Source organism: Harmonia axyridis, chromosome X, assembly GCF_914767665.1.
Source record: "Harmonia axyridis chromosome X, icHarAxyr1.1, whole genome shotgun sequence".
In the NCBI taxonomy this organism is placed as follows: Eukaryota; Metazoa; Arthropoda; class Insecta; order Coleoptera; family Coccinellidae; genus Harmonia; species Harmonia axyridis.
The window spans coordinates 12,708,541-12,733,939 of NC_059508.1; the positions used below are offsets into that span (position 1 = coordinate 12,708,541).

At 31.3% G+C, this 25,399-nt stretch overlaps 3 protein-coding genes across 8 annotated transcripts in view; 1 reads left to right on the forward strand and 2 right to left on the reverse strand.

Annotated features, from left to right (window-relative positions):
* The window catches only part of LOC123686377 (synaptic vesicle glycoprotein 2B), a 28,547-nt gene extending 16,367 nt beyond the window's left edge, over positions 1-12,180 (reverse strand). For 2 of the 6 annotated variants that reach the window (XM_045626457.1, XM_045626452.1), the window contains exon 1: positions 6,509-6,666. The gene's annotated coding sequence lies outside the window, so the exon portion shown is untranslated. Of the gene's footprint in view, positions 1-4,220; positions 4,437-6,508; positions 6,667-12,043 lie in introns of those variants that run through there. The other 4 variants (XM_045626454.1, XM_045626459.1, XM_045626458.1 and 1 more) reach the window with 4 other exon arrangements.
* Positions 12,181-13,897: 1,717 nt separating this feature from the next.
* LOC123686378 (E3 ubiquitin-protein ligase ariadne-1) lies at positions 13,898-21,061 on the reverse strand. The gene is made up of 7 exons (XM_045626460.1): positions 20,705-21,061; positions 20,493-20,648; positions 19,510-19,575; positions 18,805-19,020; positions 17,554-17,921; positions 16,062-16,478; positions 13,898-15,376 (listed from the first exon to the last, which is right to left on the reverse strand). The coding sequence occupies exons 1-7, from the start codon at positions 20,909-20,911 to the stop codon at positions 15,295-15,297; spliced, it is 1,512 nt and encodes a 503-aa protein (XP_045482416.1). The 5' UTR covers positions 20,912-21,061; the 3' UTR covers positions 13,898-15,294.
* Positions 21,062-22,620: 1,559 nt separating this feature from the next.
* Positions 22,621-25,399, forward strand: part of LOC123686486 — a 32,265-nt gene continuing 29,486 nt past the window's right edge. Inside the window, exon 1 of the mRNA XM_045626659.1 lies at positions 22,621-24,341. Within this exon, the coding sequence (XP_045482615.1) occupies positions 23,128-24,341 (1,214 nt within the window). The 5' untranslated portion in view covers positions 22,621-23,127. The remainder of the gene's footprint in view (positions 24,342-25,399) is intronic.

Below are 25,399 nucleotides of genomic sequence, written 5' to 3' on the forward strand. Positions count from 1 at the left end.
TTTGTATGTCATTTAGGTTACTATCGATCTACTACCACTAATATTTGAGTGAACTCACTTCTTGTACAGCCTACGGTAAACTGATAAGATTTCGGATTGTCTTGCTAGGTAAAGAACAAAATGGTATCTATAACAATTAGTCTTTCCGTATTTTTATCAATATCTCCAAAATTTCTCACGAACCACTTTCAAATACACACAATCTCTAAATATTAGCCCACTTCGAAGGCACAACTGTATAATCTATACTCACGCGGAGATTGAGTTTCGTTGGAAAAACAGCTACGTTTTGCCAGTTCATCTCGAATGCGTTTTGCTGTTTTCGCAATGGATAAATATAAAGCTAAATATGCTTTATGATTCCAGATTTGTGAAAAAAATAAGGTCTCAGTTTGAAGACGATACATAAAATTTAAATGAATGGGAAGAGAAAATCAGGAACCACGAAAATAAAGAATTCTGGACATTTTTCAGTATGAGAAATTCTTATTATAAAGTCCACCCTTATCTCTCAAAGATAAAATCAAAATTATTTATTTATAATAAGATAAGGACCCATTTCGCATCAATATTAGTTCAGTAGATATACAGGGTGTTCGGTGAAGATCTTGTAATTTCAAAGTTAGAGCCCTTTAAATATACATACACCCTGTATTATAACAATGAAGTCTGCTTTCAGAATTCTAAATTAATTTATAACCTAATAGCTGCCCGCCTCACACGTTCTGTCAGGCAACCCAAAATACATCCTTCGAAGTGTCAAATTATACTCTATACGATTGATCGCTCGGTCGAAGGAAAATGGAAATCTTTTTTTTCCGTGCAATTTTTTCGTGAATATTTTGCTCTATTTCATTGGACTACTCCAAAAATCTGGTACAGAGTACAATTGATCGAAAATCAAGCATAAAAAGAAACTCTTTTGCCCAACCCAATTTTGGATGATGGTGAAAGTGAGGTTGGGTGAATTCGTTAAGATTTTTACCTATAATTAAGTGCCAATAATGTTTCTCTTCTAATGGGTCTTATATCATTTTATATCTACATATGTACAATCAAACACATGTAAATCACTTATATATAAAGAATGATATTGACTATACTATTATTTTTTCAGCTGAAAAGGACACTAATTACTTTTAATTTCGTGAATAACATTCAAGTAGTCTTCAAAAACTTTCTCCTCAAAAATTAGATGAAAATCTACTAGATACCATCGTAAAAATGAGATGAAATATCCAAAACTGAACGACAAGATTATCAGGAAAATCTCGAACAAAACGAGTCGAGACTGCAGTCTACGAGGCGAGACTTCTTGAGGCTCTCGGATAAAACGAAACTGTAGTTTTCGAATGGAGACTTCTCGAGAATACAACTCGAGACTTTTTGAGACTGTGGAATAAAATGGAGCGAAACTGCAGTGCCTACAAGCCAAAGCTTTTTTGACTCGATACTCTTTTTAATCTTTCGGAGACGAGACTGTAATTTGCAGGTCGATACTTTTTGAGAATTTCCACTCGAGACTTTTTTCAGTCTCTCGAATATAACGAAACGAGATTATAGCCTATGAGGCGAGATTTAAGGATCTCGTCTCGCTGGTCTTGAGAAGGGTCTATACCGTTTCAGCGATCATTTCAAAGATTAGTAGTAACGCTTTATTTTACGCTAGAAACCATCGATTTACATGATGTTTTCACTATTATTCATTTAAAAGAGTTCGTCATTGCGGAAAGTCCTTATTTATAAATTTTTTCGAAATGGAAAGAAATAATTAGATGATTTTTATTGGAGAATGATACGAACGTAGTAAATCAGAGGAATGTTTGAGATTGATCCATCCTGAAAAGTGGTGGGATCTCTAAAATGATGAGGAGAGAGGAGTAGCTAAACTTTGGCAGATATCGAGAATGCCACTTGGTATAAACCCCTCTTAAGAGTATCACCAAATATTTTGGTTTCATACATTATTATATATCGGTAAATATTTTCATTTCTTTGGTGATGTCGAATATCTTTAACTGAACCACAAGACTTTCTGGAGACTCTTGAACAAAACGAGACAGTCCACGAGGAGAGGTTTTTAAAAATCTCGATTCGTTGGTTTTTAGGGTATTCCTAATCATTTCTAAGATTCCTAGATTGTCCTATTAGGTACAAGAATATAACATTTTTTCAATATCTTACCACTCTTAAGAATATCGCCAATTATTTTGAAGATTCTTACATAGTCATACATAGGTAAATAATATTTGTTCAATATGATTCCTTGTTGTTTATAACAATTCAAAAACCAGATATGGTAAAATAAAGTATTTGTATTAGGTTTATACGTGGTTTCAGCACCACGTGCCAATGTTAACTGGATTCAGATCCATAAATAATGAGAATAATAAATCAAGAATATTAGAAAACTTGATATCTGGTCTTTGAGAAAGATTATCGAACAATATTCAGCTACAAAAGAAACTGTAGGTACTCACACACATTTAGGATTAATATGATTCATCGAAATATCCCGATCCAAATTAGCTTTTTATTGAAGTATATTCAACTAATCACTATTAGCAATACCGAAATGAATCTACATCTTTATAAAACGAAGTATGATTAGTAATGAATAAAAATGCTATTTTCTAATCGCACTCGTCGTTTGTTGCGTTTGTATTTTTTTAAGGGAGAGATGTAAACCAAATCGGGATTTTATAACTCAATAAATCAAATGGAGATCAATAAATAAGTAGTAGAAACGTCAAATTATAGTTTGCATCAACACCTTCGAATCAATTGGATACAAATCAGAGTTTGTAAACACCAGAAAATTTACGGTTAATTTTCGAGAAAATATTCCATTTTATTGGATGCATTTGAATTATTTTTGAGTAGAAGCATATGTTGAAAAACGAAATGCCTGCATTTTCCGGATTTTTTAATTCCAGAAAAATGGGAAAGTGCATTAAAAAATTTCCTCATTTTCAATTAATGGATTAACACTAAAAGGAAAGCTGAGATTAATGCTTTTAAAAAATTGTGGATTGTACATATTTCCATTTTTCCAGATTTGGCATTATCAATGCTCAATATAAATTTTCGACCCATTTGTTCTCTTTCCTTCACCGTGCTGATTTATAAATGACTTAAGAAAGTGCACACATCAAGTTCAAACAATTTCAAGCAAGTATAAACAGTGAACATCTGTATGGTTACGACGCAAACAATTGTATTAAAAATGGCTTAATTAAAATACTGTGACAAATAATCTTTTTTAATTGGTTCGATGCGCATTTACACATGTTGGCTCCAATTTTGTTCTTTGCGACAAATTTCGCAATTTTGACAATAGAACATAGAAATAATTCGTTTAGGAGACGTAGATTATTGTACATTCTGAATGATTCATCTTTTATCGGATAATTACACTCTTCAATTGTGATATTGAAGATGATACTCTATTTATTTGTTGGCTCATTATTTCCCATTTCGAGCCTATGGAATAGTTTGGGAGAATTAATTTTAGAGCTTTTAATTTTTTTTTTCATTAGTTGCTAATTAGTTCATTATGATAGTAATAATTATAGGGTAATTTTCTCTATGGTTTGGTGGTACCTACGATAATCGATAATTTGAGTGATACGCAAACAATCATCGATTTCGTTGAAATTTGCTATGTTTCGTATTCGTAACTATATTCACTCTATAAAATACTTCAAGTAGATTGAAGTCGATGAACTGTGAATTGAAGCTCATTCTCATATCCTCTTAGAAGCTCGAATAACGAAAAAATTCTGTTCCCTTCAATGTTAAAATCAAAAATATTTCCATAATTATCTACCCACATCCATTTAAGTAAATCATAACAATGTAGACAACACGACAAAATTGATTTCAACTGGTTAGAACTGACTAAATAGACTGAATGACTCTGGTAAAAACAATATCTCAATTTGTACTCGAAGCTGCTGAAAGAAGTATTTTCTAAGCGGAACTGAAAACATTTCAGGGTACCTACTAGTTTTCATAATTGAAAAACTGAATTTTTAATACTAATACCGATTTTGATGAATTTCTCGCAGCTTTCATTGAAAAAATCGAAATTTATGGGAGGAAATCGATACCATTCACTAATGGAGTGAGAAATTGTTAAACAACATTCAAGAATTGTTATTGTTTATACAAATAGTCGATATGTTTGAGAATAGATGGAAGTAAAGTTTTATACTCACAAGAAATATTTCCCAGCGTCATTGTGAGGTTTGTTTCAACGTAACCATGGTGAATTTTCGTTGACAAATTTTATAACTTGTTAATTATCGCTTATTGATGATTATATTTACAAATAATGCTGGTAGTTATGGTGAAATGTATACTCCCTCATGATGAATGATGCTTTTAGGAAACCGAATACCTACTCACTGATAGCAACGAGCCATTTCAGCAGTCTAATGATGGAATTGAATACTTTATCATGGAATGCTGAAGATTAAAATTGTTTTGAATCAAAATGCACTATTCTCTCGTCATTGAATTTATCCCGAAAAATCAGCCTTGTCAAAAGTATTCAGACGGGATTTCTACAATTCTAATTCAATTATTAAATCAATTTAATACTACTATGAATTTATTAGTTTACAACAAAATTTAAATGAATGTTGTCACAATTTGAATCGTGCTGGAGAAGAAAATTAAAAATTAACGCTAAATATTTTTGCTCCATCGATTAAAAACGTTACAAATACAACATCAACGTCTATCATTTTATAGGTCACTTCATCTTCTCAATTCTATAAATATTCCACTAATTCGAAAAAAAATTATTAAAGATAAGCTGAATTCTAAGCGATTACATGTTCTCATGTAAATATTCGAAATTTCTTCATACGAACTATTAGGTAAAAGATATTCGATTGAATAACAACACACTGATTGAGATTTTTACCTATTGGATAGTTTTAAGTGATGATTTTTTTTTTATTTCACTGTCTGAAAATTCATGGAAATAAAAACTGATTATATTATTCAATTTTATGTATGTAGAACTCATTATTTTTGGACAATGCCGATAAAACTTTTTTAAAATTCAATTATTAGTGTTTCCATTCCGTTGAAATTATTATTTTAGTAGTACATATTTATTGGAGATTAACCTATATTTACCTACTCGTGTAATTTAGTAAGTTGTTGAGTATAAGGATAGAACATTTCGAGAAATATTTCCTTGGAGATTATTAATAATATACATCTAAAAATATTACAAATATCATTGAATTTTGTCATTGATTGAAGAGTAGAATTTTACTGCAATCAGCATTAGTTGAATGAATTATTTTCGAATAGTAACTTCTGAAAAAAAATCTGTTTTTTTTCAAACTCATATTTATCTCTATTCGATAATTACAAAGCAGAACAGTCGATGTTATTCTTCAAATTATTTTTGACTCGACTAACAAATAAAAATAGACTTTAAAATGAATAATTTATATAAATATCTCGCTTAATTCAAATGGTCTGCTTAAGTATGCATGAAAATTTTGCGACTCGTCAATAGGAAGATACTATTGGAGAAAGCTGATGATCTTGAGTAGAATTTTTAGTTCGGTTTTCAGATGTCAAATTTCCTTGGATATTATTTATTACAATTTGTTTCAATTGTAAATTTCATCGAATATAAAGATGAGGTTAATCCAACTTGAATACGAAAACTTATATACAGGGTGTCCCAATTCCAGAGCCTGTCGAACGTTTCACGAGAATAATAGCTATTAGAATTCTGAAAATGAAATTGTGATAATATTCGACATTCTCTACAAAGCTGAAGTATTTTTGCGACTTAAATATCTACTTTGGATTTTACAGGGAATTTATATAATTTTTCTAACTTTTTGATATCATTTAGTACTGAATAAATCCTGTTTTAACTGTTCAATATTGAAATGAAAAAAAATCCAAATATGCGTGAGAAAAAAATATCTTCACGAAAAATTCTGAACAAAATTCAACTTCTGTTAAATCATACATATTTATTTTCTTTTCCTGTGCAACCGGAAAAATATCTAAGCATAGTAGGGAATATGGAATAATTTCATAACATCAATTTTCAGTTTTCAAATTGGTCCAGTTGAGCAGAAATTTCTGATAAGCACTCGAACGTGGGACATCCTGTATATAGGTTGATTTTTTTTTCACGGTTACGCAGGAACGGGTTAGTTTTTTTTTTGGAGAAAAAGTGTTAAACATTGAGGTTTTTTTATGGAATTTTTCGATGTGGAATATTTTCGAAAAGCTTCGTTATCGAATTATCGTATTGCACGTGTGTTCTTTCATCACCTTTTTAGTAATTCCTTATTCGTTAATTTCCAGTTGTGGACAAACATCTATTCAATCGAAAAGTGAAAGCAATTTGTTTTTGAAATTCGCACGATGTCGATAATTGTGCAAGTCTAACAGTACCGTAAAAATAGATTAATATATTTATACATATTTAACGTAGAATTTGAGTTATCATCTGACTCACCTGGAACCTTCAGAGGAGACTATTTTACACTGTCAGCAGGGCTGCTAGTAGCAACAGCCGCAGTTGACTGAATTAAATGAACATCCAGAAGTATATATACCTCCTAGTCCTAACAATCTTACTGTTGACCAAGTTGATAAATAATTAAACATAGGTACTAACTGGAAGCTCAAAACGCCTACAATCCCTGAACGTTAGTTTAACACATCTCCAATCATTTTAACATTTTGGTATACACTGTTAGTATATTTTCTCCAAACAAATCCGCCAATTGATCTACGAAAATACATTTCGATTTGCTTCTATTTCCGTCAACGGTACGATAGACAAATATTACAGTTATAATCTATCAAACGCCAAAAAAATTACGAGACAATCGAGTTACAGTTGAACATGACACAAAGGGTAGGTACCGTTACATAAAAAAATGTATTATTATTCGGTGGAAATATTTTTGAACAGTCGCTGTATTATTTCGTCAAGTAGTATTTATTTTTCGAATTTTTAGTCGGGAATGGTCTCAAACTATAAGATTAGAATCACCTATGATGAATCGGTTCGGCCCGGCCGTAAACACGATAACTCTCGATCGGAACAATCTAGAAAGTTGAAATTTTCAGGCTAGGTTCTTTGATAGCACTATAGGGGATCCCTTAATATTCAGTATGTACATTTTTTATTTCGTTTTCCAGATTCGATCGAACGGAAATTTTGCGTTCAGATGTAAAATAGCAATTTCAAGCAACAGGCGAATTTTAATGTTATTCGCAATACCATAAGAAGAGAATATTCAAAATCTGAGTACTTTAATGAAATACACAAAAAATTCAAGCAGAAATATTGGAAAAATGAAGAATGCTCTGTGTTAAGTCAAGAGCTTTATTAAGCCATTTATAGGGATTCACGGCTTGACTTGATATTCAAGCTACTTGGTTTGAGCTTGACTTGAAAGACTTGACGACTGACGACTTGAAGACGGCGAACGCAGTGGACGCCCAAAAAAGGCTGTCACCGACGAAAAAATCAAAAAAGTTCACAAAATAATTTTGAATTACCGTAAAGTAAAGTTGATCGAGATAGCAGACATTGTGAAGATATCATCTGAACGTGTACATTATATCATTCACGAATATTTGTACATGAGAAAGCTGTGTGCAAAATGGGTGCCGCCCGAGCTCACAATCGATCAAAAGCAACAACGTGTTAATGATTCTGAGCAGTGCTTTAAGCTGTTTAAGTGCAATAAACCTGAATTTTTGCGTCGATATATGACAATGGATGAAACATGGTTCCATCATTTCACTCCGGAGTCCAATCGACAGTCAGCTGAGTGGACTGCACACGATGAACCGAATCCAAAGCGAGGAAAAACACAACAGTCAGCTGGCAAGGTTATGGCAGCAGTATTCTGGGACGCGCAAGGTATAATATTCATTGATTACATCCAAAAGGCCCAAAAGGAGGATAACGTTTAAAAACGGCTCCATTTGAAGAAAAAAAGGTGCTGTTTCATCAAGACAATGCGCCGTGTCACAAACCAATGAAAACAATGGCAAAATTGCATGAATTGGGATTCTAATTGCTTCTGCATCCACCGTATTCGTCAGATCTGGCCCCCAACGACTTTTTCCTGTTCTCAGACCTCAAAAGAATGCTCGCTGGAAAGACATTTAGCGCCAATGAAGAAGTAATCGCCCAACCTGAGGCCTATTTTGAAGCGGAAAACAAATCTTACTACAAAAATGGTATCGAAAAGTTTGAAGATCGCTATGATCGCTGTATTGCTTGCAACTATGTTGAATAGTAAAATCGAATTTTTCCAAAAAATGTATTTTACTATGGTAGACCGGTGGCTTTTCAATTGGCCTGTTACAGTTTTGTGAATCAATTGACGCATTATTGACGAGAGCCGAAAGCTCCTGACTTCATTTCAGTGATTTATTATATTTAGAGTTTTCCTATAGGAATAATAAAATTTAATTTTGTTGACAGTGTACTTTTTCTAATATTTCCAATGTCATTTGTGTTGAGTAGGTTATGACACTTAATCATGGAAAGATACACGGCCCACAACCTTTATGATTAACTTGTTGATGTCTTCCATGAAATCTTCTTATTTCTGTCAGTATTCACAAATGAGCATTAATTTTTATTGAACAATTCGACAATTTCTAAATGTTGTTGAAACTTGTATCTTTCCATGATTAAATAATATAACCTATTGAATACGAATGACATAAGAAATGTCAAAAAATAATACGAAGTATTACCATTATAACCATTTGAAATCATGTTACTTAGATCTTCTATATCTATAGTTTAACAATTGATGTAGCAATAAATCGTATTTCATTTTATACTTATTATCGAAAAAGATCGGGAGTGAGTGTGTTAAAACAGTATTCACAGGCAGTAGACAGTGTATTATTAATTGAAGCATACTAGAACTTACTATAAATGTATGGTATACCAAATAAATGTTTGGTATAAGTACTTCGGCTCCCTCTGAATGAAATTTTCTCCTTAATAAATGGACGGAACATTTCGATCTTCACACATTCTGCCATATTCCAACAGGAATATTCAACTGTTTCAGTGAATGGCTAATGAGGAATAACTAAAACTTTTCTATAATCAGTGTTCATTCGTTTCAAAAAGATATTTTCTAGGTATTATTGTTTTTGCCATTAAGGCATCAATTAAAACTAATCGTCAGCTTGTGTTCTTGGAAAAATGTATCGTCTGAGATAAAAATAATCATTTCTGAAACATTAGACAATACAGGGTGTGAAATTTCCGCCTGCGATAAGTTTCTACGACTGCTAATTAGAAGATTTGAAACAACTACATATATTCTACATACTCTAATAAAATTCCAAACAAAATGAGAAGATATAACAGAAAAATTAAATAAAATTAATTCGTATAATGGTCCACTCCAGTCCTGTGGTTTCCAAGGGCGCAATTGACTCATGAATGAACGAGGGTTTCTGACCTCACCTCAGTACTTTCCTTAATTTTCATTCTCTTAATAATGTCCAATTGTGCCCTTGGAGACTACAGAAATGTAAAGAGGTGTAAGTGACCTCCAAGAGCGCAATTGCAGAATGAAACTTCACTTCATTCAGTGCTTTCCTCTTCAACACGAAATTTTACAAGAAACTACGAATTTCTGTCCTTCCGACCGGCCGTAAACACGATAACTCTCGAACGAAAATACCTAGGTTGATTTCGCAGATGGGTTCGACTAGGAGTTCCGTACATATACAGGGTGGATCAATAGTACTCGAACAGTCGATCCCTCTTCGAAATTTTGGGCTAGAAAAATAATTCAAATTTTGTCGGAAGTTTCAGCATAAGCTTAAATTATTTTTGACTCTACAGGCTGGTCCAAAAGTGGGGAAGCACTAAACCTTTCTCCATTAAATTTTGATTTCGAAATATTCAACTTGTCATCATTTATACAGGGTGATTCACAGGGATGAACTATTAGACGTTTATGGAAAACTAATCATAATTTTGAGCTGAAAATTTCCATGGTTATTATGTTTTAAGCTGAAGATTATAATTTGAAAACTGTTCAAGATAACTGTACGATTTAAGTTTTATTGAATTCCCTAAAAGTTTTCAAGTCTTCTGCAAATTTACTGAATACTCTACAGGAGGTCCGAAAGACTGCAATTTTTGAAAAATGTCAATAAGTCCATATTTTCAAATGGCATGCCCTGAATGCTTGTCGGATAGCCTAATATAAATAGTCTTTATTTATTCTCTAGACATGTTGTGCCTAAAATGAATTAATTTTCATTTCATGTTTTATACTGGGACTGGCAGTATACTTTTCACACATACAATTTCGAAGGGATAAGATTACGCAACTCCAGTTAATATCTACTAATAATATCAATTAAAGGTAAGCCAAATCAAAGAAACTATCAAAATATTTGAAAACATTCATTTTAACAAAATGAAAAGGAGACCACTGCACATCATTTCAATCATACTAAAATTATTAAAAAAGTTTACTGACATATGTGCAGATCATATAAGCGATACCCCAAATTTTTATGAGACTTTTTTGACTGGAAATATGCATCTAACACATAGGTAAATGGAGTAAAAGACATCATAATTAAAACATAGTGTACCCAATCAGGGTTTCTGGAACCCAAATAATAATTATTATTGTTTTCGTTTGCTCTTTCTGTGAAATTCATCAAAATATTCCTGAACAAGGGCGCAAAAGGAGTCATCAGTGATTTTGGATTTTTTTTATTCCATCAAATCTTTGATTTCCATTCAGTTATGTATAGTTTACCTGAAAATCTTCTACTCAGTTAAGAAGATATCAATTATGTTAGAGGGATGCAAGACGAATATACTCTAGGAACTTTTCACTGACTATTAAATCAGAGTAAATAAGAACCGACTTCGATAATGGAATGTCCAAGTTCCATTTAGTGTCTCGTTTATTCCATAACAATTTAGATCATTTAAGATCATGGCGGTTACTCATTCAGTACGTCAAAATATACGTACACAATTCGTGGATTGAAGCCTAAAATCAATTAAACATTTCCTTAAAACTGCTAGCTTATTTATTTTCCAAGAAGCAACCGAACTGTACATCGTGAATCACCAATTATCATGTATTTTAGAAAACTTAACATTTTCGTTCATCCCAATTTATTCGCTAAAATCAAATAATGCCGTATACTTTATTTATTATCCGATTTTATGAAGCATCAAACCTAGTTTGGAAATTCCCAAATAAAATGGATAATTCTCGCAAAAATTCATTGCGAAAAAATATTCATTGAGGAATAGGAATATAACACTAATTTCCACTATCCCATAAATATTTTCACTATGTAATCTAAAGATTATATGCCACAAAGTATCTACAAATGAATGAATAAATAAAATTTTTAAAATTGGGGGACATGAAATTAGTTGAAGACGGAATCACGATAAATACCCAAATAATTTCTATGAGATATCTATATAGGTACCTATACTCTTCAAGATCTACTAGATCTGAATTGAGAAAACATATCTTTGAAACTATATTCATTCGTGTTACCAGTTGATTAAACAATTTTTCAATGAATTCAACTAAGTATTTCAACAGAAACACTACAAAAGAATGAAGAAGCAATTAAAAAAAAACAACAACTGGAAAATTATATAAAAAAGTGTTCCATTGAAATAACACAAGGAGTTGAATTAAAAAATTCAAACTGATATTGCGATCGATAACCATGTGCTTACAATAAAAATTAGTATTATTATAAGCTGTCTGCGAAATATAATTTTGATTATATTCGCACTTATGTTTTGACAGTTACAGGATAACACAATATTGAATTTTCAAATAATATTGATCGAAATTCCCCATGAGATCATCGAATTAGATCAACACAAAGTTAAAGATTTCTAAAATATAGGGATTTTTGCATAGGTACCTATGGAATTTTCTATCTAATTTGTATATTACACATAGTTAATGTAAGTTTTAATAAAGCCATCACTTACTCAGTCATGCTATTGAGTGGGAAAAGTTACACTCTGGTTGATGAGGAACTTGCATGAAAATTTGTGGTCCTGCACTTCTAAATTTTCGGAAAAATAGCAACACACCTCTTCAAAGCATAGCTAATTCGGTAAGAGACTCATAAAGTGGTCACAGTCATTGTTTAACAATGGTAAGAGTACATTATATCTTTAAAACGGTTTATCCTATTTGGCTAAATAGACTCGACACACAAGCAAGGTCTTTATAGCCCCTTTTCTTTGTAAAACGTTATTAGCTACTTACTTCTGATAGGATACTGTGCTGTCAAATTGTTAAAATAGTTGTGTAGGTAGTTAATGGTAGGTTTCAAAACTCTTATTTGTTTATTTCGGAATTTTCAATAGACCTCTGTTTTTAATAAATTTCATCATAATTTTTGATCCCTATGATTTGATGATCAGTTTTCATTTAATTATTTATTATCATTTGAAAGAACTCGTGGTTCCTCTAATAAGTTATGATGAACAATTAGTTAAAATGCATAAAATAATGAGAATACTGTAATTAAACGCTGCTTTTTCTTGTTAACATAAAACCGCAAAGATGGTAGTGCAAAGAACTGAGGCCGAAAAGGATTAAAATTCGGTAAATTCGAAAATCATATCGATAAAAACTAATAGTTCACCATGACAACTACTACAACATTTAAATAATTATTAATATTTTAAAAAAATTATGAATTTTTTACTGACAGAAATTAGAACCATATTTACGTAGAACAATTGCTTAAAAATTCAGAAATGACTTTTTGATTCATCAATAATTATCATCTTTCACTTGAATATAATGAAAAATTTTGTTTTATTTCTTGCTATTTCCATATTTATTTACAAATAATAACTATAGTGATTCAAATTATCTAGTACCTGTTATGAATGAGCAGGACGATAATTATCAAAAAGTAATGATAAAAACCAATTTCTATCATGTCATTTATAACATGTCTAATGAGTATTTCTGTGAAGGACATGAAAAAGTAGAAGATTGTGTGGTTTTTCGATTGATCAAATCAAATAATATCAAGTTCTTTTTTTGTTGAAGGCATCGGCTGCTACGGTCATTAACCTCTCACCTAACCATCACCAGACATGTACAACATCCTTGACCTAGCCAGGATTTGAACCCGGTACCTTTGGCACCAAAGTCGACTCTTCAGTCCACTGTACTCCAAGGCAGTCTGTTCAGTTCTTATTTCCACAAGTGTTTCGCCGTATTGTGGTTTCATCAGTTATTATCAAACCTATGAAAAAAGAGAGGGCTATAATATCAGAGAATAGAATATATTATAGCCTCAAGGATTTCCAAATCAGCTGAATATTCTCAACAAGGAAGACATATTAACATCTGTTGGTTTATTTGAAAGAACTTTTTTTGCTTCAAAGTTTTTTATGCAATTCTTATATTATGGTTCTAATACATATGTAACACTTATGGTTTTTTGTTGAAAGATCTTCCAGTTTGATCAAAAAGGATAAAATATGTTTATTCAATTTATTTCTCTATATTAATTTTATTTGTTTTCGATGAATATCGCTCAGTTATTGATTTGAACTTCTGTTTCTTCACAAAGTTTCAAAAATAATCCCAAATCGAACTTGTTTTGACATCTATGAAAGTTTATTTTTAAGAAATTTTACTCCTCAAATCATAGCTCTCTGAATGAATTATAGTAAATCTTTTTTTTTCTATTACTTTAACAAATGCAACTTCATCAATAAATATTATTGGAATGAAAAGGTTCCAACTTTTTTTTAAGGCAGGAAATATCTCCTTCATGAAAGTTTCACTAAGGTTTGAGATAAATTAATCTAAAATAGTCATTAATTTTTTATTAACTTATAATCTGTACAATCACATTCTGGATAACTAATCAGATGAAAGAATAAATTAAAGTCCTACTAACAGAAGCAACAATCTGGGTCAGTAGGCAATGCTTAATAAATTGTTTTTTTCAATGAAAAATAATTTTCCAATATTGTTGTTCCATAACAAACAATTTTATTTGGAGAAGTCTTATAATTACGCCTAAACTTTAAAGAATTGGAAGTGAAACAAACTTTAAAAAAAATAATTGCACCAACATAAATTACTTTCAGTTTTAAAATCTAATAATTAACCTGAGCACCCTGTACATCCAGATGTCAACCTGGACTGGAACAGATAATATTAATAATGATGTTTTTGCTTATAAATCAAATAATATTCAATAAATTCCTTTAATGAACATTTTCAGCTTATAAAATTAAATAGTTTCTATTTTTTTACACAAATATATCTATGTTACAAATATTGCCGATAATATGAATTCACTTTTATTATGCAACACAACTCAATCAGGCCCTTAGCCACTGGCCTATTTCATTTTGAATATTCATTCCCTAGATTATTAAACTCCTGTTTTCAAAAATAAAATACAAAATTTGTGGATGGGACACATTCACATTTAAAATTTTATAATTGAACTAATGTGGCAGTAACTAGAGATAATATTAAAAAATTGTAGAATGCTGAAAAATTTGATACATTTCAATTAGAAATGTAAAGTTCATAAAAAAACCCAATCATTAGCCATAGAAATTTGTGTTTCACAAGTTGATTACTTTTGAGTATATAATTAAAGTATAATTAAAAAGAAATTGGTTAATGATGTAATTATAAATCATGGAGAATTTTGAGGATATAAATTTAACACAGTAAGCACAGTAACTTAATGGGTCTTGTACTGTCTTTGTACCAATTTTCGATAATATCAATTATTATTTTTTTTAATTCTTGTGAAATGAACACTGAATCTATGGAATGTTTGAGTAAAAAAATATTTAAAAAATATTTTTCAGGGTGATCCCTTTTACCAGCACAACTTCACTTCATAAGGTAATTACAAACAGATCAGTTATATGAAATAAATGAACAAAATATGACCATTCAATATTCACCTTTGGAAGAAAAACAACTTTAGAATATGAAAATCATGTAATCTAATTGTATATTTCATATAGTTGTTAATATTAGTTTAAAAAAGGTGGCCAATGGTTAGGCCATTCCATAAATTCTTAAGGTATCACCCTGGTTGTCTCGATATTAAGATAAAACTATACAACAGTAAAAGTTAATTTAATGACGCATAGATTTGTGAGCTGAACAGGTATTTTTATATACAACTATTGACCCATCTAGTTGAAGAATGAATAATTACATAAACATATACTGTTTATTCATTGTAATCCCACCATTCCTTTTCATATCCTTCATGTACATGTTCTAACAGAACTTTCCTTCGGCTGTCACAGTATCTGAAAATGTTAAATAAGAATGTGACAAATACTCTATTCTATTCCCTGGAAAGTGATAACTCTAAATCCCCGACACAACTAATAAATGAATCGTTCAATTAAATGATATCTTTAAAACTCAGCGCCCAACAGTATGTCAATCACGAGGACAAATTTTGCCAACAATTTGAACAATAAATAGAATAAATTACAAATTTTAGACAAGAGTCCTTGGATTCGCCTTTTACAGATGGAAAAATGTAGAAGTTCAATTAAATTCAATACGCACGCGTCAAATAAGTCTAAGACATGCGCATTTTGTTTCAAACTCGGAAATAGATTGAACGATGGCTACTACTTATGGGTTGAGAATTGGCAACACTGATATTACTAGGTGAAATCTGATATTATTGACATCGCAAAATTTGACATTTTTTATGTTATGAGTACTCATAACGTTTTGACGTACGAACACAATTTTTGTTGTTTTGTTGTTTATTTTGAAAAGCAGTAAAATATTTTGCATCAAAATAGCTCGTGTATTCTCAATACATAAATAGTAACCCTCCTATTTCGAGGGGTTGACATTGCTCATTTTGTCTATTTCAAGGCTCAATACATCCAAACCAAGAAAAACAAGTTCAGAAGAATAATAATGTAAATTTTCATAATTCCTGCAAGTATAATAAACTGTAAGTTAACTTACCTGTACTTATCTTGAACCTTCTGCTTGATGCCTGCTAAATTTTCAGACGTTATATCCCTCTCCAAATATTCAGACAGAGTCTCTGTAGCGCTCTCTAAGTCTTTTTGGTTTTCCTCGAAGATCACAGACTGATTATTTTTTTGCAAGTAATAGGCAAAAACATAAGTATACATCAAAGTTTGTCTACATTGACACAGAATATCCACCGCTTTCTTGAGAAACTGTACTTCAATCCAACTCATATTATGCTGCTGCATTTCTTCCATCTTTTCTTTCACTGAGGCATACAATTTATGCTCAAACTTCAAGGACGCCATATGATTCATATATCTATTGCAATAGAATAGGTAACGTTGTAATGCAGATCTGGATTTTTCTTGTGCATCTCTAGCAGCTTTGGCTTCATCTTCATCATACCTTGAAAAGAAATATTATGTTCTGGAGAATACAATAATTTTATTGTTGAAACCATCAGCAGTTGTGTGTATATACTTGATCATGTTTATTATTCAGGATATTTCCATTATTTCATTGGAAATATCTTTCAAATGATAAATCAGTATAATAGTAAACTAAAGGAAGAATTTTTCTAAATCAGCTTTTAACCAACAAGGTAATTTGTCTTATCTTCATTGACATATCAGTCACAATCAATTACATAACCTCAATCAGAATGTAATGAATAATGCACAACAAAATATTGGAATCTTCAAAACAACAACGGTTTCAATATAAATTCAAGGATATGAATGGAGAAATGAATTTAGATTAAAAGCAATCGATATTAATTAAAACATTATTATATATTATATATTAAATTAAAATAAGATGATTCAATCTCAAAGCTGCACCTCCCCAGTTAAAAAATTTTGATATCGATTTTGCACCAATAGAATGATTTTAACTTCACTAATATGATCTGTAGCATTTGTACTAAGAGAATATTCCAAGAACTGATTAAACAAGACGAAATTTTCTGTAATTTTATATATGGCATGGTGCGTATATCGCCGAGAATTTCAGAGCGGTTACTAGTGGTTTTCAATGTTTCAAGTAACCTACTTTGTATTTACGGACCGCTAGACACCTGTCAATGGTCAACAAAAGTTTTCATTGACAGAATGTTGGAGGTTATAAATGGTTGATCTCTCCTTTAAATTTGTAAATAACTAAAAGTTATTAATTGCTCTGAAGGGTATTTATTTCATAATTAAAATTATAAAGTTCTTGAGTGTTAGATGTCATGGAAAATATTCATAAACAATAATCTGAAAATTAAAGTGACAACTGCCAACCGGAGTAGGCGTGGTTACCGAACCTAACTGAATAAAAGTACGGTTGCTCTGGTGACAGATAACTCACCGAAGTTTGAGGAAATAGTCACCGGTTTTCGAGGAATTTGACATATACGGACCACCAACTTACTAGCCATAGTAACCAAGGTGATATACGGACCATGCCCATAGTGAAATGTTTTATAGAATATATTTACCTATTACAGTTGTACCATGAACTACCATGAGGTTCCCAGGGTCCCAGACACACCCAACAGAAATCTGCTTTACAATTTTGATTCTTGCAAACCATGTGATTACAGCCACCATCTTTTTCAATTGTAACATTACATTTTGGACACTCTTTGGTGTTGGCAGCTATCCAATTACTAGTTTCAGAATCATCGTCGCATTTTTTAATCCATTTGCGCAGCAAGTGGCATTTCACTGGGTCATGCCAATTTTCTCCACATGAGAAACAAAAGGTGTGATTACATTTACATGTGACCTTATGTGGTTCTACATACTGAACTTTTATAGCATTATTGCAATCTGGTGTGGGGCACCAGCGTAGGAGACGATTGCACTGTAACAGAAAATGGTGTTCAGATATTTGTTCCTGCAATCATCCTTACAGGTTATCCACTGTTCAATAATAGAAATTTGATTTTTCTCAAGTTTACGAGGAGCATGTTTATATTTTAGACCACAGGGGCGCACTACAAACTTTTGATTGTTGTTTTATAAGTATTGAGACATGTGCACATACTTGAAAGATATGGAAGCAAGCAATAATAAAGTTTGAAGGACAATATGATTCCCTTCAAAATCTTGACTTGTTTAGTTTGCCAATCATCGTGAGAGTACCTAATTACTTAATTAATATTAAACAATGTTAAAAAGTATCTTGGTAACAGAGGAATTGCATTCTGTATTGTTTTTGCTGGTACAATTAACTTCAAAAGCTAGTTGAAACTATAAAAAGCAATAATTGGATAATTTAGAATGCATATATAAAAACATTATTTGCAATAATTTATCCAAATCTATGGAGGATCCCCAATATTGTCAGATACTATTTTAAACAATTCTCCCACTCTGTTTTAAAGAGGAGAATAACAGCAACTCTACTCCTAGAAAATATTTGTGTTAAATTAATAACAATCAAGAAAACATTTGATCTGAACAAAAATAATAATATGAAAATATTATTTGACAAGGGATACAGATTAATAATTAGCAGCAATACATTTATATAAGACAAATAACAGATTTGCAACCTGTTATTACAAGAAGTCTAGAATTCTATCAACAAACTTTTTATAACAGAGCTCTGAAGTTAATAAATGGTTGATAAAGATGTTTTTCACTTACAAAAATATTCTGCTCAAATCGAAACGAAGTAGGTTATTACTTATTAGCGTAAGAAAAAAGACTTTATAACAGATGACCGACAATTACAAACTCACCTCGACAAAACTATTTGTGATAAGATGTTGATACTTCAGTCTCACTTTCGAGTCCCTCACAAGTCTCATCACAGTTGCATCATCAACTAAAATATCACAACCATGTGCTGCACAGGCGATCGTTTGACCTACACCCTCTTCCATTATCTTTGTTGTTAAATATTCACTCCAGCAATGTGTGCAAAACCTATGCCCACATTCTAAGCCAGTCATATGCTGAAAACAAAATCAAGTCTTTATACTTTCAACTCTTCAGAAAAAAAAAATTGTGTCAATCTTGACTACCGAATAATTTTTCAACATATGGCTTTCCGGGTTCTTCATATTTTATAAGATTATATAAATTGATGATATTAGATAATCATATAAGGAAATGGATATAGATTATATATATATATATATATATATATATATATATATATATATATATATATATATATAATAAATTTTGCTGATATTTTATCTTGTTTATTCCTCTAAACTCAAAGGAAAAAATACTTTTATGATAGAAAACAAATGAGATTAATTTATATTTTCTATGAATTAATTTGATGCCTTAGAATTATCTTGGTGTCGAGACTTAAGTCAAGATCGAGTACGGAGACTGCAGGCAATCTCAAATGAACAACACGCTCAAACCAATCTTGACACTTCATCTCGAAATAATAAATGATTACATTTAACTAGAATAATTCAAAAACTCACAGAATTTGGAAGAACTGTAAAACAAATTTCACATTCTTCTGTAGTATTTCCTGACCTTTTCAAACTCTGTAAAAAAAAATACCATTTAACTATGAGATCAATTAATATTTTAGTAGTTGCATAGAAGCTACATACATGGTAATTATCATTATTTTTAATAATTAACAAGATAATAGGTTGTATTTTAGACCAATTGAATATACAAAAAAAATCCTGATAAAAAAAATAACAATAACACTTGTTCAGCTAAGTTTGTTGTTCTGATTTAGGACACTCAAACTGAAACACAAGGAAAATAAAGGAATGATGATTTCAGATAATCGAAGGATGAATATCTGAATTAATGTCTATGAATATTCTACTTATCAATAAATATTTAAATTCTTCTAATCCACCCTTTCCTAGGCCTCTGCGAAATCTTTAAGTTCATAGTTTATGTGAGAAATAGTTTTGGTATGTGTAGTCATTGCTACTGTGTTCTTATTATAAAAAAAATACAGCAATTTTTCACAATGGTTAATTATTTCTGTCTGCTCAAAAAAGATTCCAAATCCAAGGATTATTTAAGAAAAAGCGAATATCGGTTGTATTATTGTTGACAATATCAGAAATGAGAAATATTGAAAATTTCACAATAAATGTGATGGCACCTAGCGATAAAAATATTAAATTTCATACAACGATAGCATTAAAGGATTGACATTTCTTGATTCAGCATAGTCAATTTCTCTAAATAATCACTTTTTAAAATTGCACTATTTGATTTTTTGACTTTAAAGTTTATGGAAGCTCTAGACTCCTGATGGATTTTTTAACAAACCGATTTCTGGATTCTTCATATTCAAAAATGTAAACGGAGAAAATTCCATAGAAGTCCTCAAACAATTCCAAAAGTTTATTATTGAAAACAATATACCAGAATTTGAGTACAACTCAAAAAACTGAAAGATTGATTACATTAGTATTATAAGTTAGTTACATACCTTCCGTGAAGAACTAATATTAAGTTTTTTGAATGGATTAACAACCCTTGCTTCAGAAAAAAGTTTCTCTTGGTCTCCATCATAGAATCTTTCCATGAGTTTTTCTTTGTCCCAACGGAAATAATTCAACAGTATTCTGGTAGTTGTAGTAGGAATCTTAAATTTTTAAGGGTTATGAATAAAATTAAAAACATTATGAAAATAGCACTCACTTCAACCACATTGTTTACTTCTTTTATACAATCTACCATATGCTGTACAATTTCCTCTGTTGAGAGTACCTCAAACGGATAGTCATCAGAATCATTTTGTTTTTCTCTTTGATTTGAAACTTCCACTTCCATTGGAAAATCAACATCATCACCACTAGATTCATTACCAGAGTCTACATCATCGAATGATTCTTCGTCAGAGTCCATTTTTTCTAGAAACTGCCCGAAACAACAAATAGAAACTTAGTTGCTTGAGATTTATTTTAGAATTATCAAAATTAGATTTCACTCCTGTATAGTCCTTCAAAGTTAACTTCTGAACATTTCGTTACAAAAATGACATTCCATTTGTTAGTAAGTGAATTGACCAAATGTCATATAGCTTCCGGTAAAAAGTGTTAGATGACGCCACTAACCAAAGCATTGTTTTTTTTTTTTATTCATTCAGTTTTTACCAGTGGCGTCGATAACGAACCAACTGAACAACAATTTCTAACGATTCGAAAAATAAAACATTTCAATCCTACTAGTATAAGTTACAATAATTTTTAATTCCAATTATTCATTCTATTGAAACAAAATATTTAGTTGTCGGACAACTAAGGTTACTGGTGAGGCATGCATAACACCTCCTATCCTTAATTTTTTTTTCAGGCATCTATAACAATCGCCCTAGAAACAAATATGAAATTTTAGTTATATAATTAAGCTCCGTATTAATCAACATATGTCATTGGATACATTTTTTTTTTAATATATAAGAAAACCAAGTGAAAATATTCCTTTTTTTAAGTAGAAAATATTTCGAAAATCAAAATCTTAGATTTTCAATAAATTTTAAATCCACTCTAAACCTGCTTCCATACTTTTTCTATATCAATTTGTATTATTTTTTGGGAATATTCTTGATATCTTTAAGGATTTTTTCGGCTGAATATAAGCAGGAACCACGCTCATTATGGTTATATACCTAAGATTGTTTATATGGCTATTAATCTAAATAAATTGATATTATACCTTGTAAGAAAAAAATTCAAATCCGATTTTTATTATACCTTCTAAATCAATTATATTCTCAACTATTGAATACACATTCTCACTTCTTCCTCAGAATCTCTAATGCGCATATTTTTGAGAAGGGATTTATCAAAGTTAATCAATTCTAGGTAAAAATGGTAATTCGTTAAAATATAGAAGGAAAATGTAAGAAGTTATTGCGCATATTAATTTTCTATTGTCTACTTATTATTTCACAAAAAAGAAAAAAAATCTTGAAATCTTGTGAGGTACCTAAAGGCACTGTTCGAGGTACTCAAGTGATTTTGGAGAGGAAGTGGACATGCGCAGATCACTTCCGCTATATTGATTTTGGATAAAATAATCAAAAGAGAGGACAGAAATCATTCAAAAATCATTGAATTTGAATATCAGTGAATCTGATGGGAGTTACTCATCATGAAATGACAAAAAACCCAAGATAATAACCTCAAAATCAATTTCGTTTGTTTTAAAATTAGAATTGTCTTATGTTCATAGCCGTAAGAATTATAATCGCTTAGCAGCTATAAACAGTGGTCCGTATGAGTTGATACTGCTAAAGAATTATTATTACATTATTTTCATTATAGGAAGTAGAATGAATAACTTGTAATACAAGTTTCTGATCGACATTTACGATTTTTTGTTTAAATTTCACAAGAAAGCTCAAAATTTTATGTATCCTTGAATGTGCTGAATTAGAAGACCTTGGAAATGCTGAAACTAGCCTCAAAACAGTCTCTATTACGTCATTATATTGGTGTCGTCATTGTCAGCTGACACAAAATGAAGCATTGGGATTGGTTCTCGTCGCTATGTGGCGGCCATGTTCTAAAACAAAAATATGTGGAAATGCTCATGGCGACAAGAATACCTTTGTAGGAGGCTAGTAAACCCAAGTTCTAGCATAGAGTTGACTCGTGTGATGTGAGAGCGAGTGCAATCGACGTCGGCTGATTGTAATAACGCGCTGCTTTTACATGAATTAGAACTTTAAAATATACTTTTTGAGTGTATATTGTGTCTGAAAGAATCAAATAGTGATCGTTAGCTTCTTGTCGCATTATGAACGATTAGTGGAGTATTTATTTGTCTACCGTAAACTTTAATACCTGATATTTCTTTGATGACACTATGGCCGCTAAAACATAACCAGGGGAAGTAGTAACCCGCCTTAACCTCATTCATCCCGCAATCAACAATCCAAGTGTTTTTGGTCTTATAACCATCGAAAACTTTCAAAATAGTGAAGAAGTGATCAGTGTGTGATCATGGGTTTTTCAATGAATTGACAGGAACAATTAAAAATGTATTTGAGTGATTCCGCAGTGCAGTTATTTCTCTGTAGAATTTTTTGAACATATGAGTATTCAAACTTATTTAAAATGAGCGTAAAACAAGAAAGACATGATGAAGCCGAAATACAAGAATTGGCGGCAAAAATGGTCGAGGAGAATAAAGCTAAAATGGCAACTCCTCAACGAACCCCTAATCAACCTGGTACCAGTATGAACATACTAAGTTATTTGACTACAAACAATGCTAAATCGAAGTCAGCAACATCAACTGGAAATTCAAACAATTCCTCTGGTGATATTTCTGATGAAGCCTCTATAAGAGGGAGATTTGGATGGATTTCAATTGCAAAATCACACATTCCTTATATAATTCGTGGAGAGGAGTTCTACTGTTCAGTCAGAATGGTAGAGATGAAGATTTTAAATAGGTATTTAACTTACTTACATCCAGATATTTACAATTGTACATGTATAAGAAGTTACTTTATTACTGAAGCTGAATGTCGTCTACTGAATGAAATCAACATGAAACATTGTGACTGCCAATTTGGAAGAGAACAGTTCACTACAATGGATTTGATAGTACGATTAACAGATGCTGAAGAATTTTTCAAGTTTTTGAGTGCTTGTTACTCAAAATTACTCAGTGGGGAAGTAACTGCTACAGACCGTTGCGGATTCATTAGAATCAATAAAGAATCAGTTGTACCTTACACCATTTATCAACAACAAAAGTATGTACCACTATTTTATTTTGAAGGAGAAACTGATAATTTAAAACAGAAAGCTGACAAGTTAGAGGGCTGGGATCTTTCTTATTTGAAATTTTGTTGTAAGGTTCAAGGGATAAGAAATGAATTGTTCGCTCATGATTCTTGTTCAGTTATCAGTTTGAATGATATCAAGAACTACTTTCCTCCTGGTACTCTCTTTGAAGATTATTGGCCCAAGAAAAACATGGATTCTCAACTCTTGATTAGTAACTCCAATCGGGCACCACAGCAGATTATCCAGTGGACACGACAGCCAACACATCCCCCTATCCAAACCAAACCATCACCATCTCCAAAGCCTGCAACTCAAGCAAAAGCAGCCACCAGCAGTCAGATGCACAACATGCATCTCTATTCAACCTATGGGATCACAGGTGGACAACCAGCTTATCATCCAAGCCAACCTAGAACAGCAAGTTCAGCAGTAAGAGCCTACCCTTCAGCCTCTGGGGCACGTCATATGAGACCAAGTTACTACAATTCGATGTCCCAGGTTGCTCCACCACCACTAGTACGAGCTTCGCAACCGTAAGTCCTATTTTCATTGATTTAGTTATGGGAAGCACAATATTTTGCACTTTCTGTTGCTTTCACTGGCAGTGTGAGCCCTGCTTTTCAGTGTTTGCATATCATCAGATTGATAAAATGAACTTTTCATTCTGAACATAGCTGCATTTAGGATGCATGTACCTTAATACAGCAATTATGGAGCTCTGATGTCCATGACAGTTGAAGAATTGGTTCATTTTGAAAATCTATTTTTCCAACAAAGAACAAATCTATTTAATTTTGTGGTACTCTATTCATTTTGATTATAAGACATGTTTACTACTGTAATATTTTTTCTCAGAATAAACTATATATTATTATTATGATTATTGGTACTATTTCATTTTAAGATTTTGTATAAATAATTAATGGTACAAATCTTCCTGTAAGCATGTTTTTGTTATGATTTTATATAGGACATTATTTAATTTATTGAATTTTTTAATGGAATGGCAATCTTGTATTTTTTTCAAAAGTATAAGTTGCATTGACAACTCTTGAAATTATAACCATTTGGATAGTCAAAAATACCTTGGATACATTTGAACTTTGAATTATATTCATTTGATTGTGAAGAAAGATTAATTAGATAGGGAAAGGGCAATTGTGAAATTTATGTTTCATCAGTATGAATATTATTTCAGATCCAGATTTGTGTTTTATTTCATTTTTTATAAGGTTATTGATTCTGAACATTGTTTTCAGAGGGAGATGTACATCTTTAATATCACAGCAAGATGATAATGGAAATCATTCTAGCAGAGAAGAAGATATAATTTCTTGTCTAACGGATGACGACGAAGTCGAATTCATTGACGAAATAAAGGGAAATTCTTCAAGTGACAAAAATAATTGTAAATTGAGAATGTGTAAGAGACCTCCTAAATTTCCTAAAATGACTATTGAACCAAATGCTGCATCGAAAAAATTCAAAACCTGTCGGAATAATGAATCTTCGGATTCTAATGTATATTAGAAAAAAGTAACAAATTGAATGATGAAAACTGTCAAAACCATTTGGTTGAATCTGACAATTG

Bases quoted from the DNA above. Each gene is read 5' to 3' on its own strand.
- LOC123686378 (XM_045626460.1), bottom strand. From the start codon at position 20,911: ATGGACTCTGACGAAGAATCATTCGATGATGTAGACTCTGGTAATGAA. The intron at 20,649-20,704 runs GTGAGTGCTATT...TAAAAATTTAAG, and splicing joins AAGTAAACAATGTGGTTGAA to ATTCCTACTACAACTACCAG. The intron at 19,576-20,492 runs GTATGTAACTAA...TTTTTTTTACAG, and splicing joins ATATTAGTTCTTCACGGAAG to AGTTTGAAAAGGTCAGGAAA.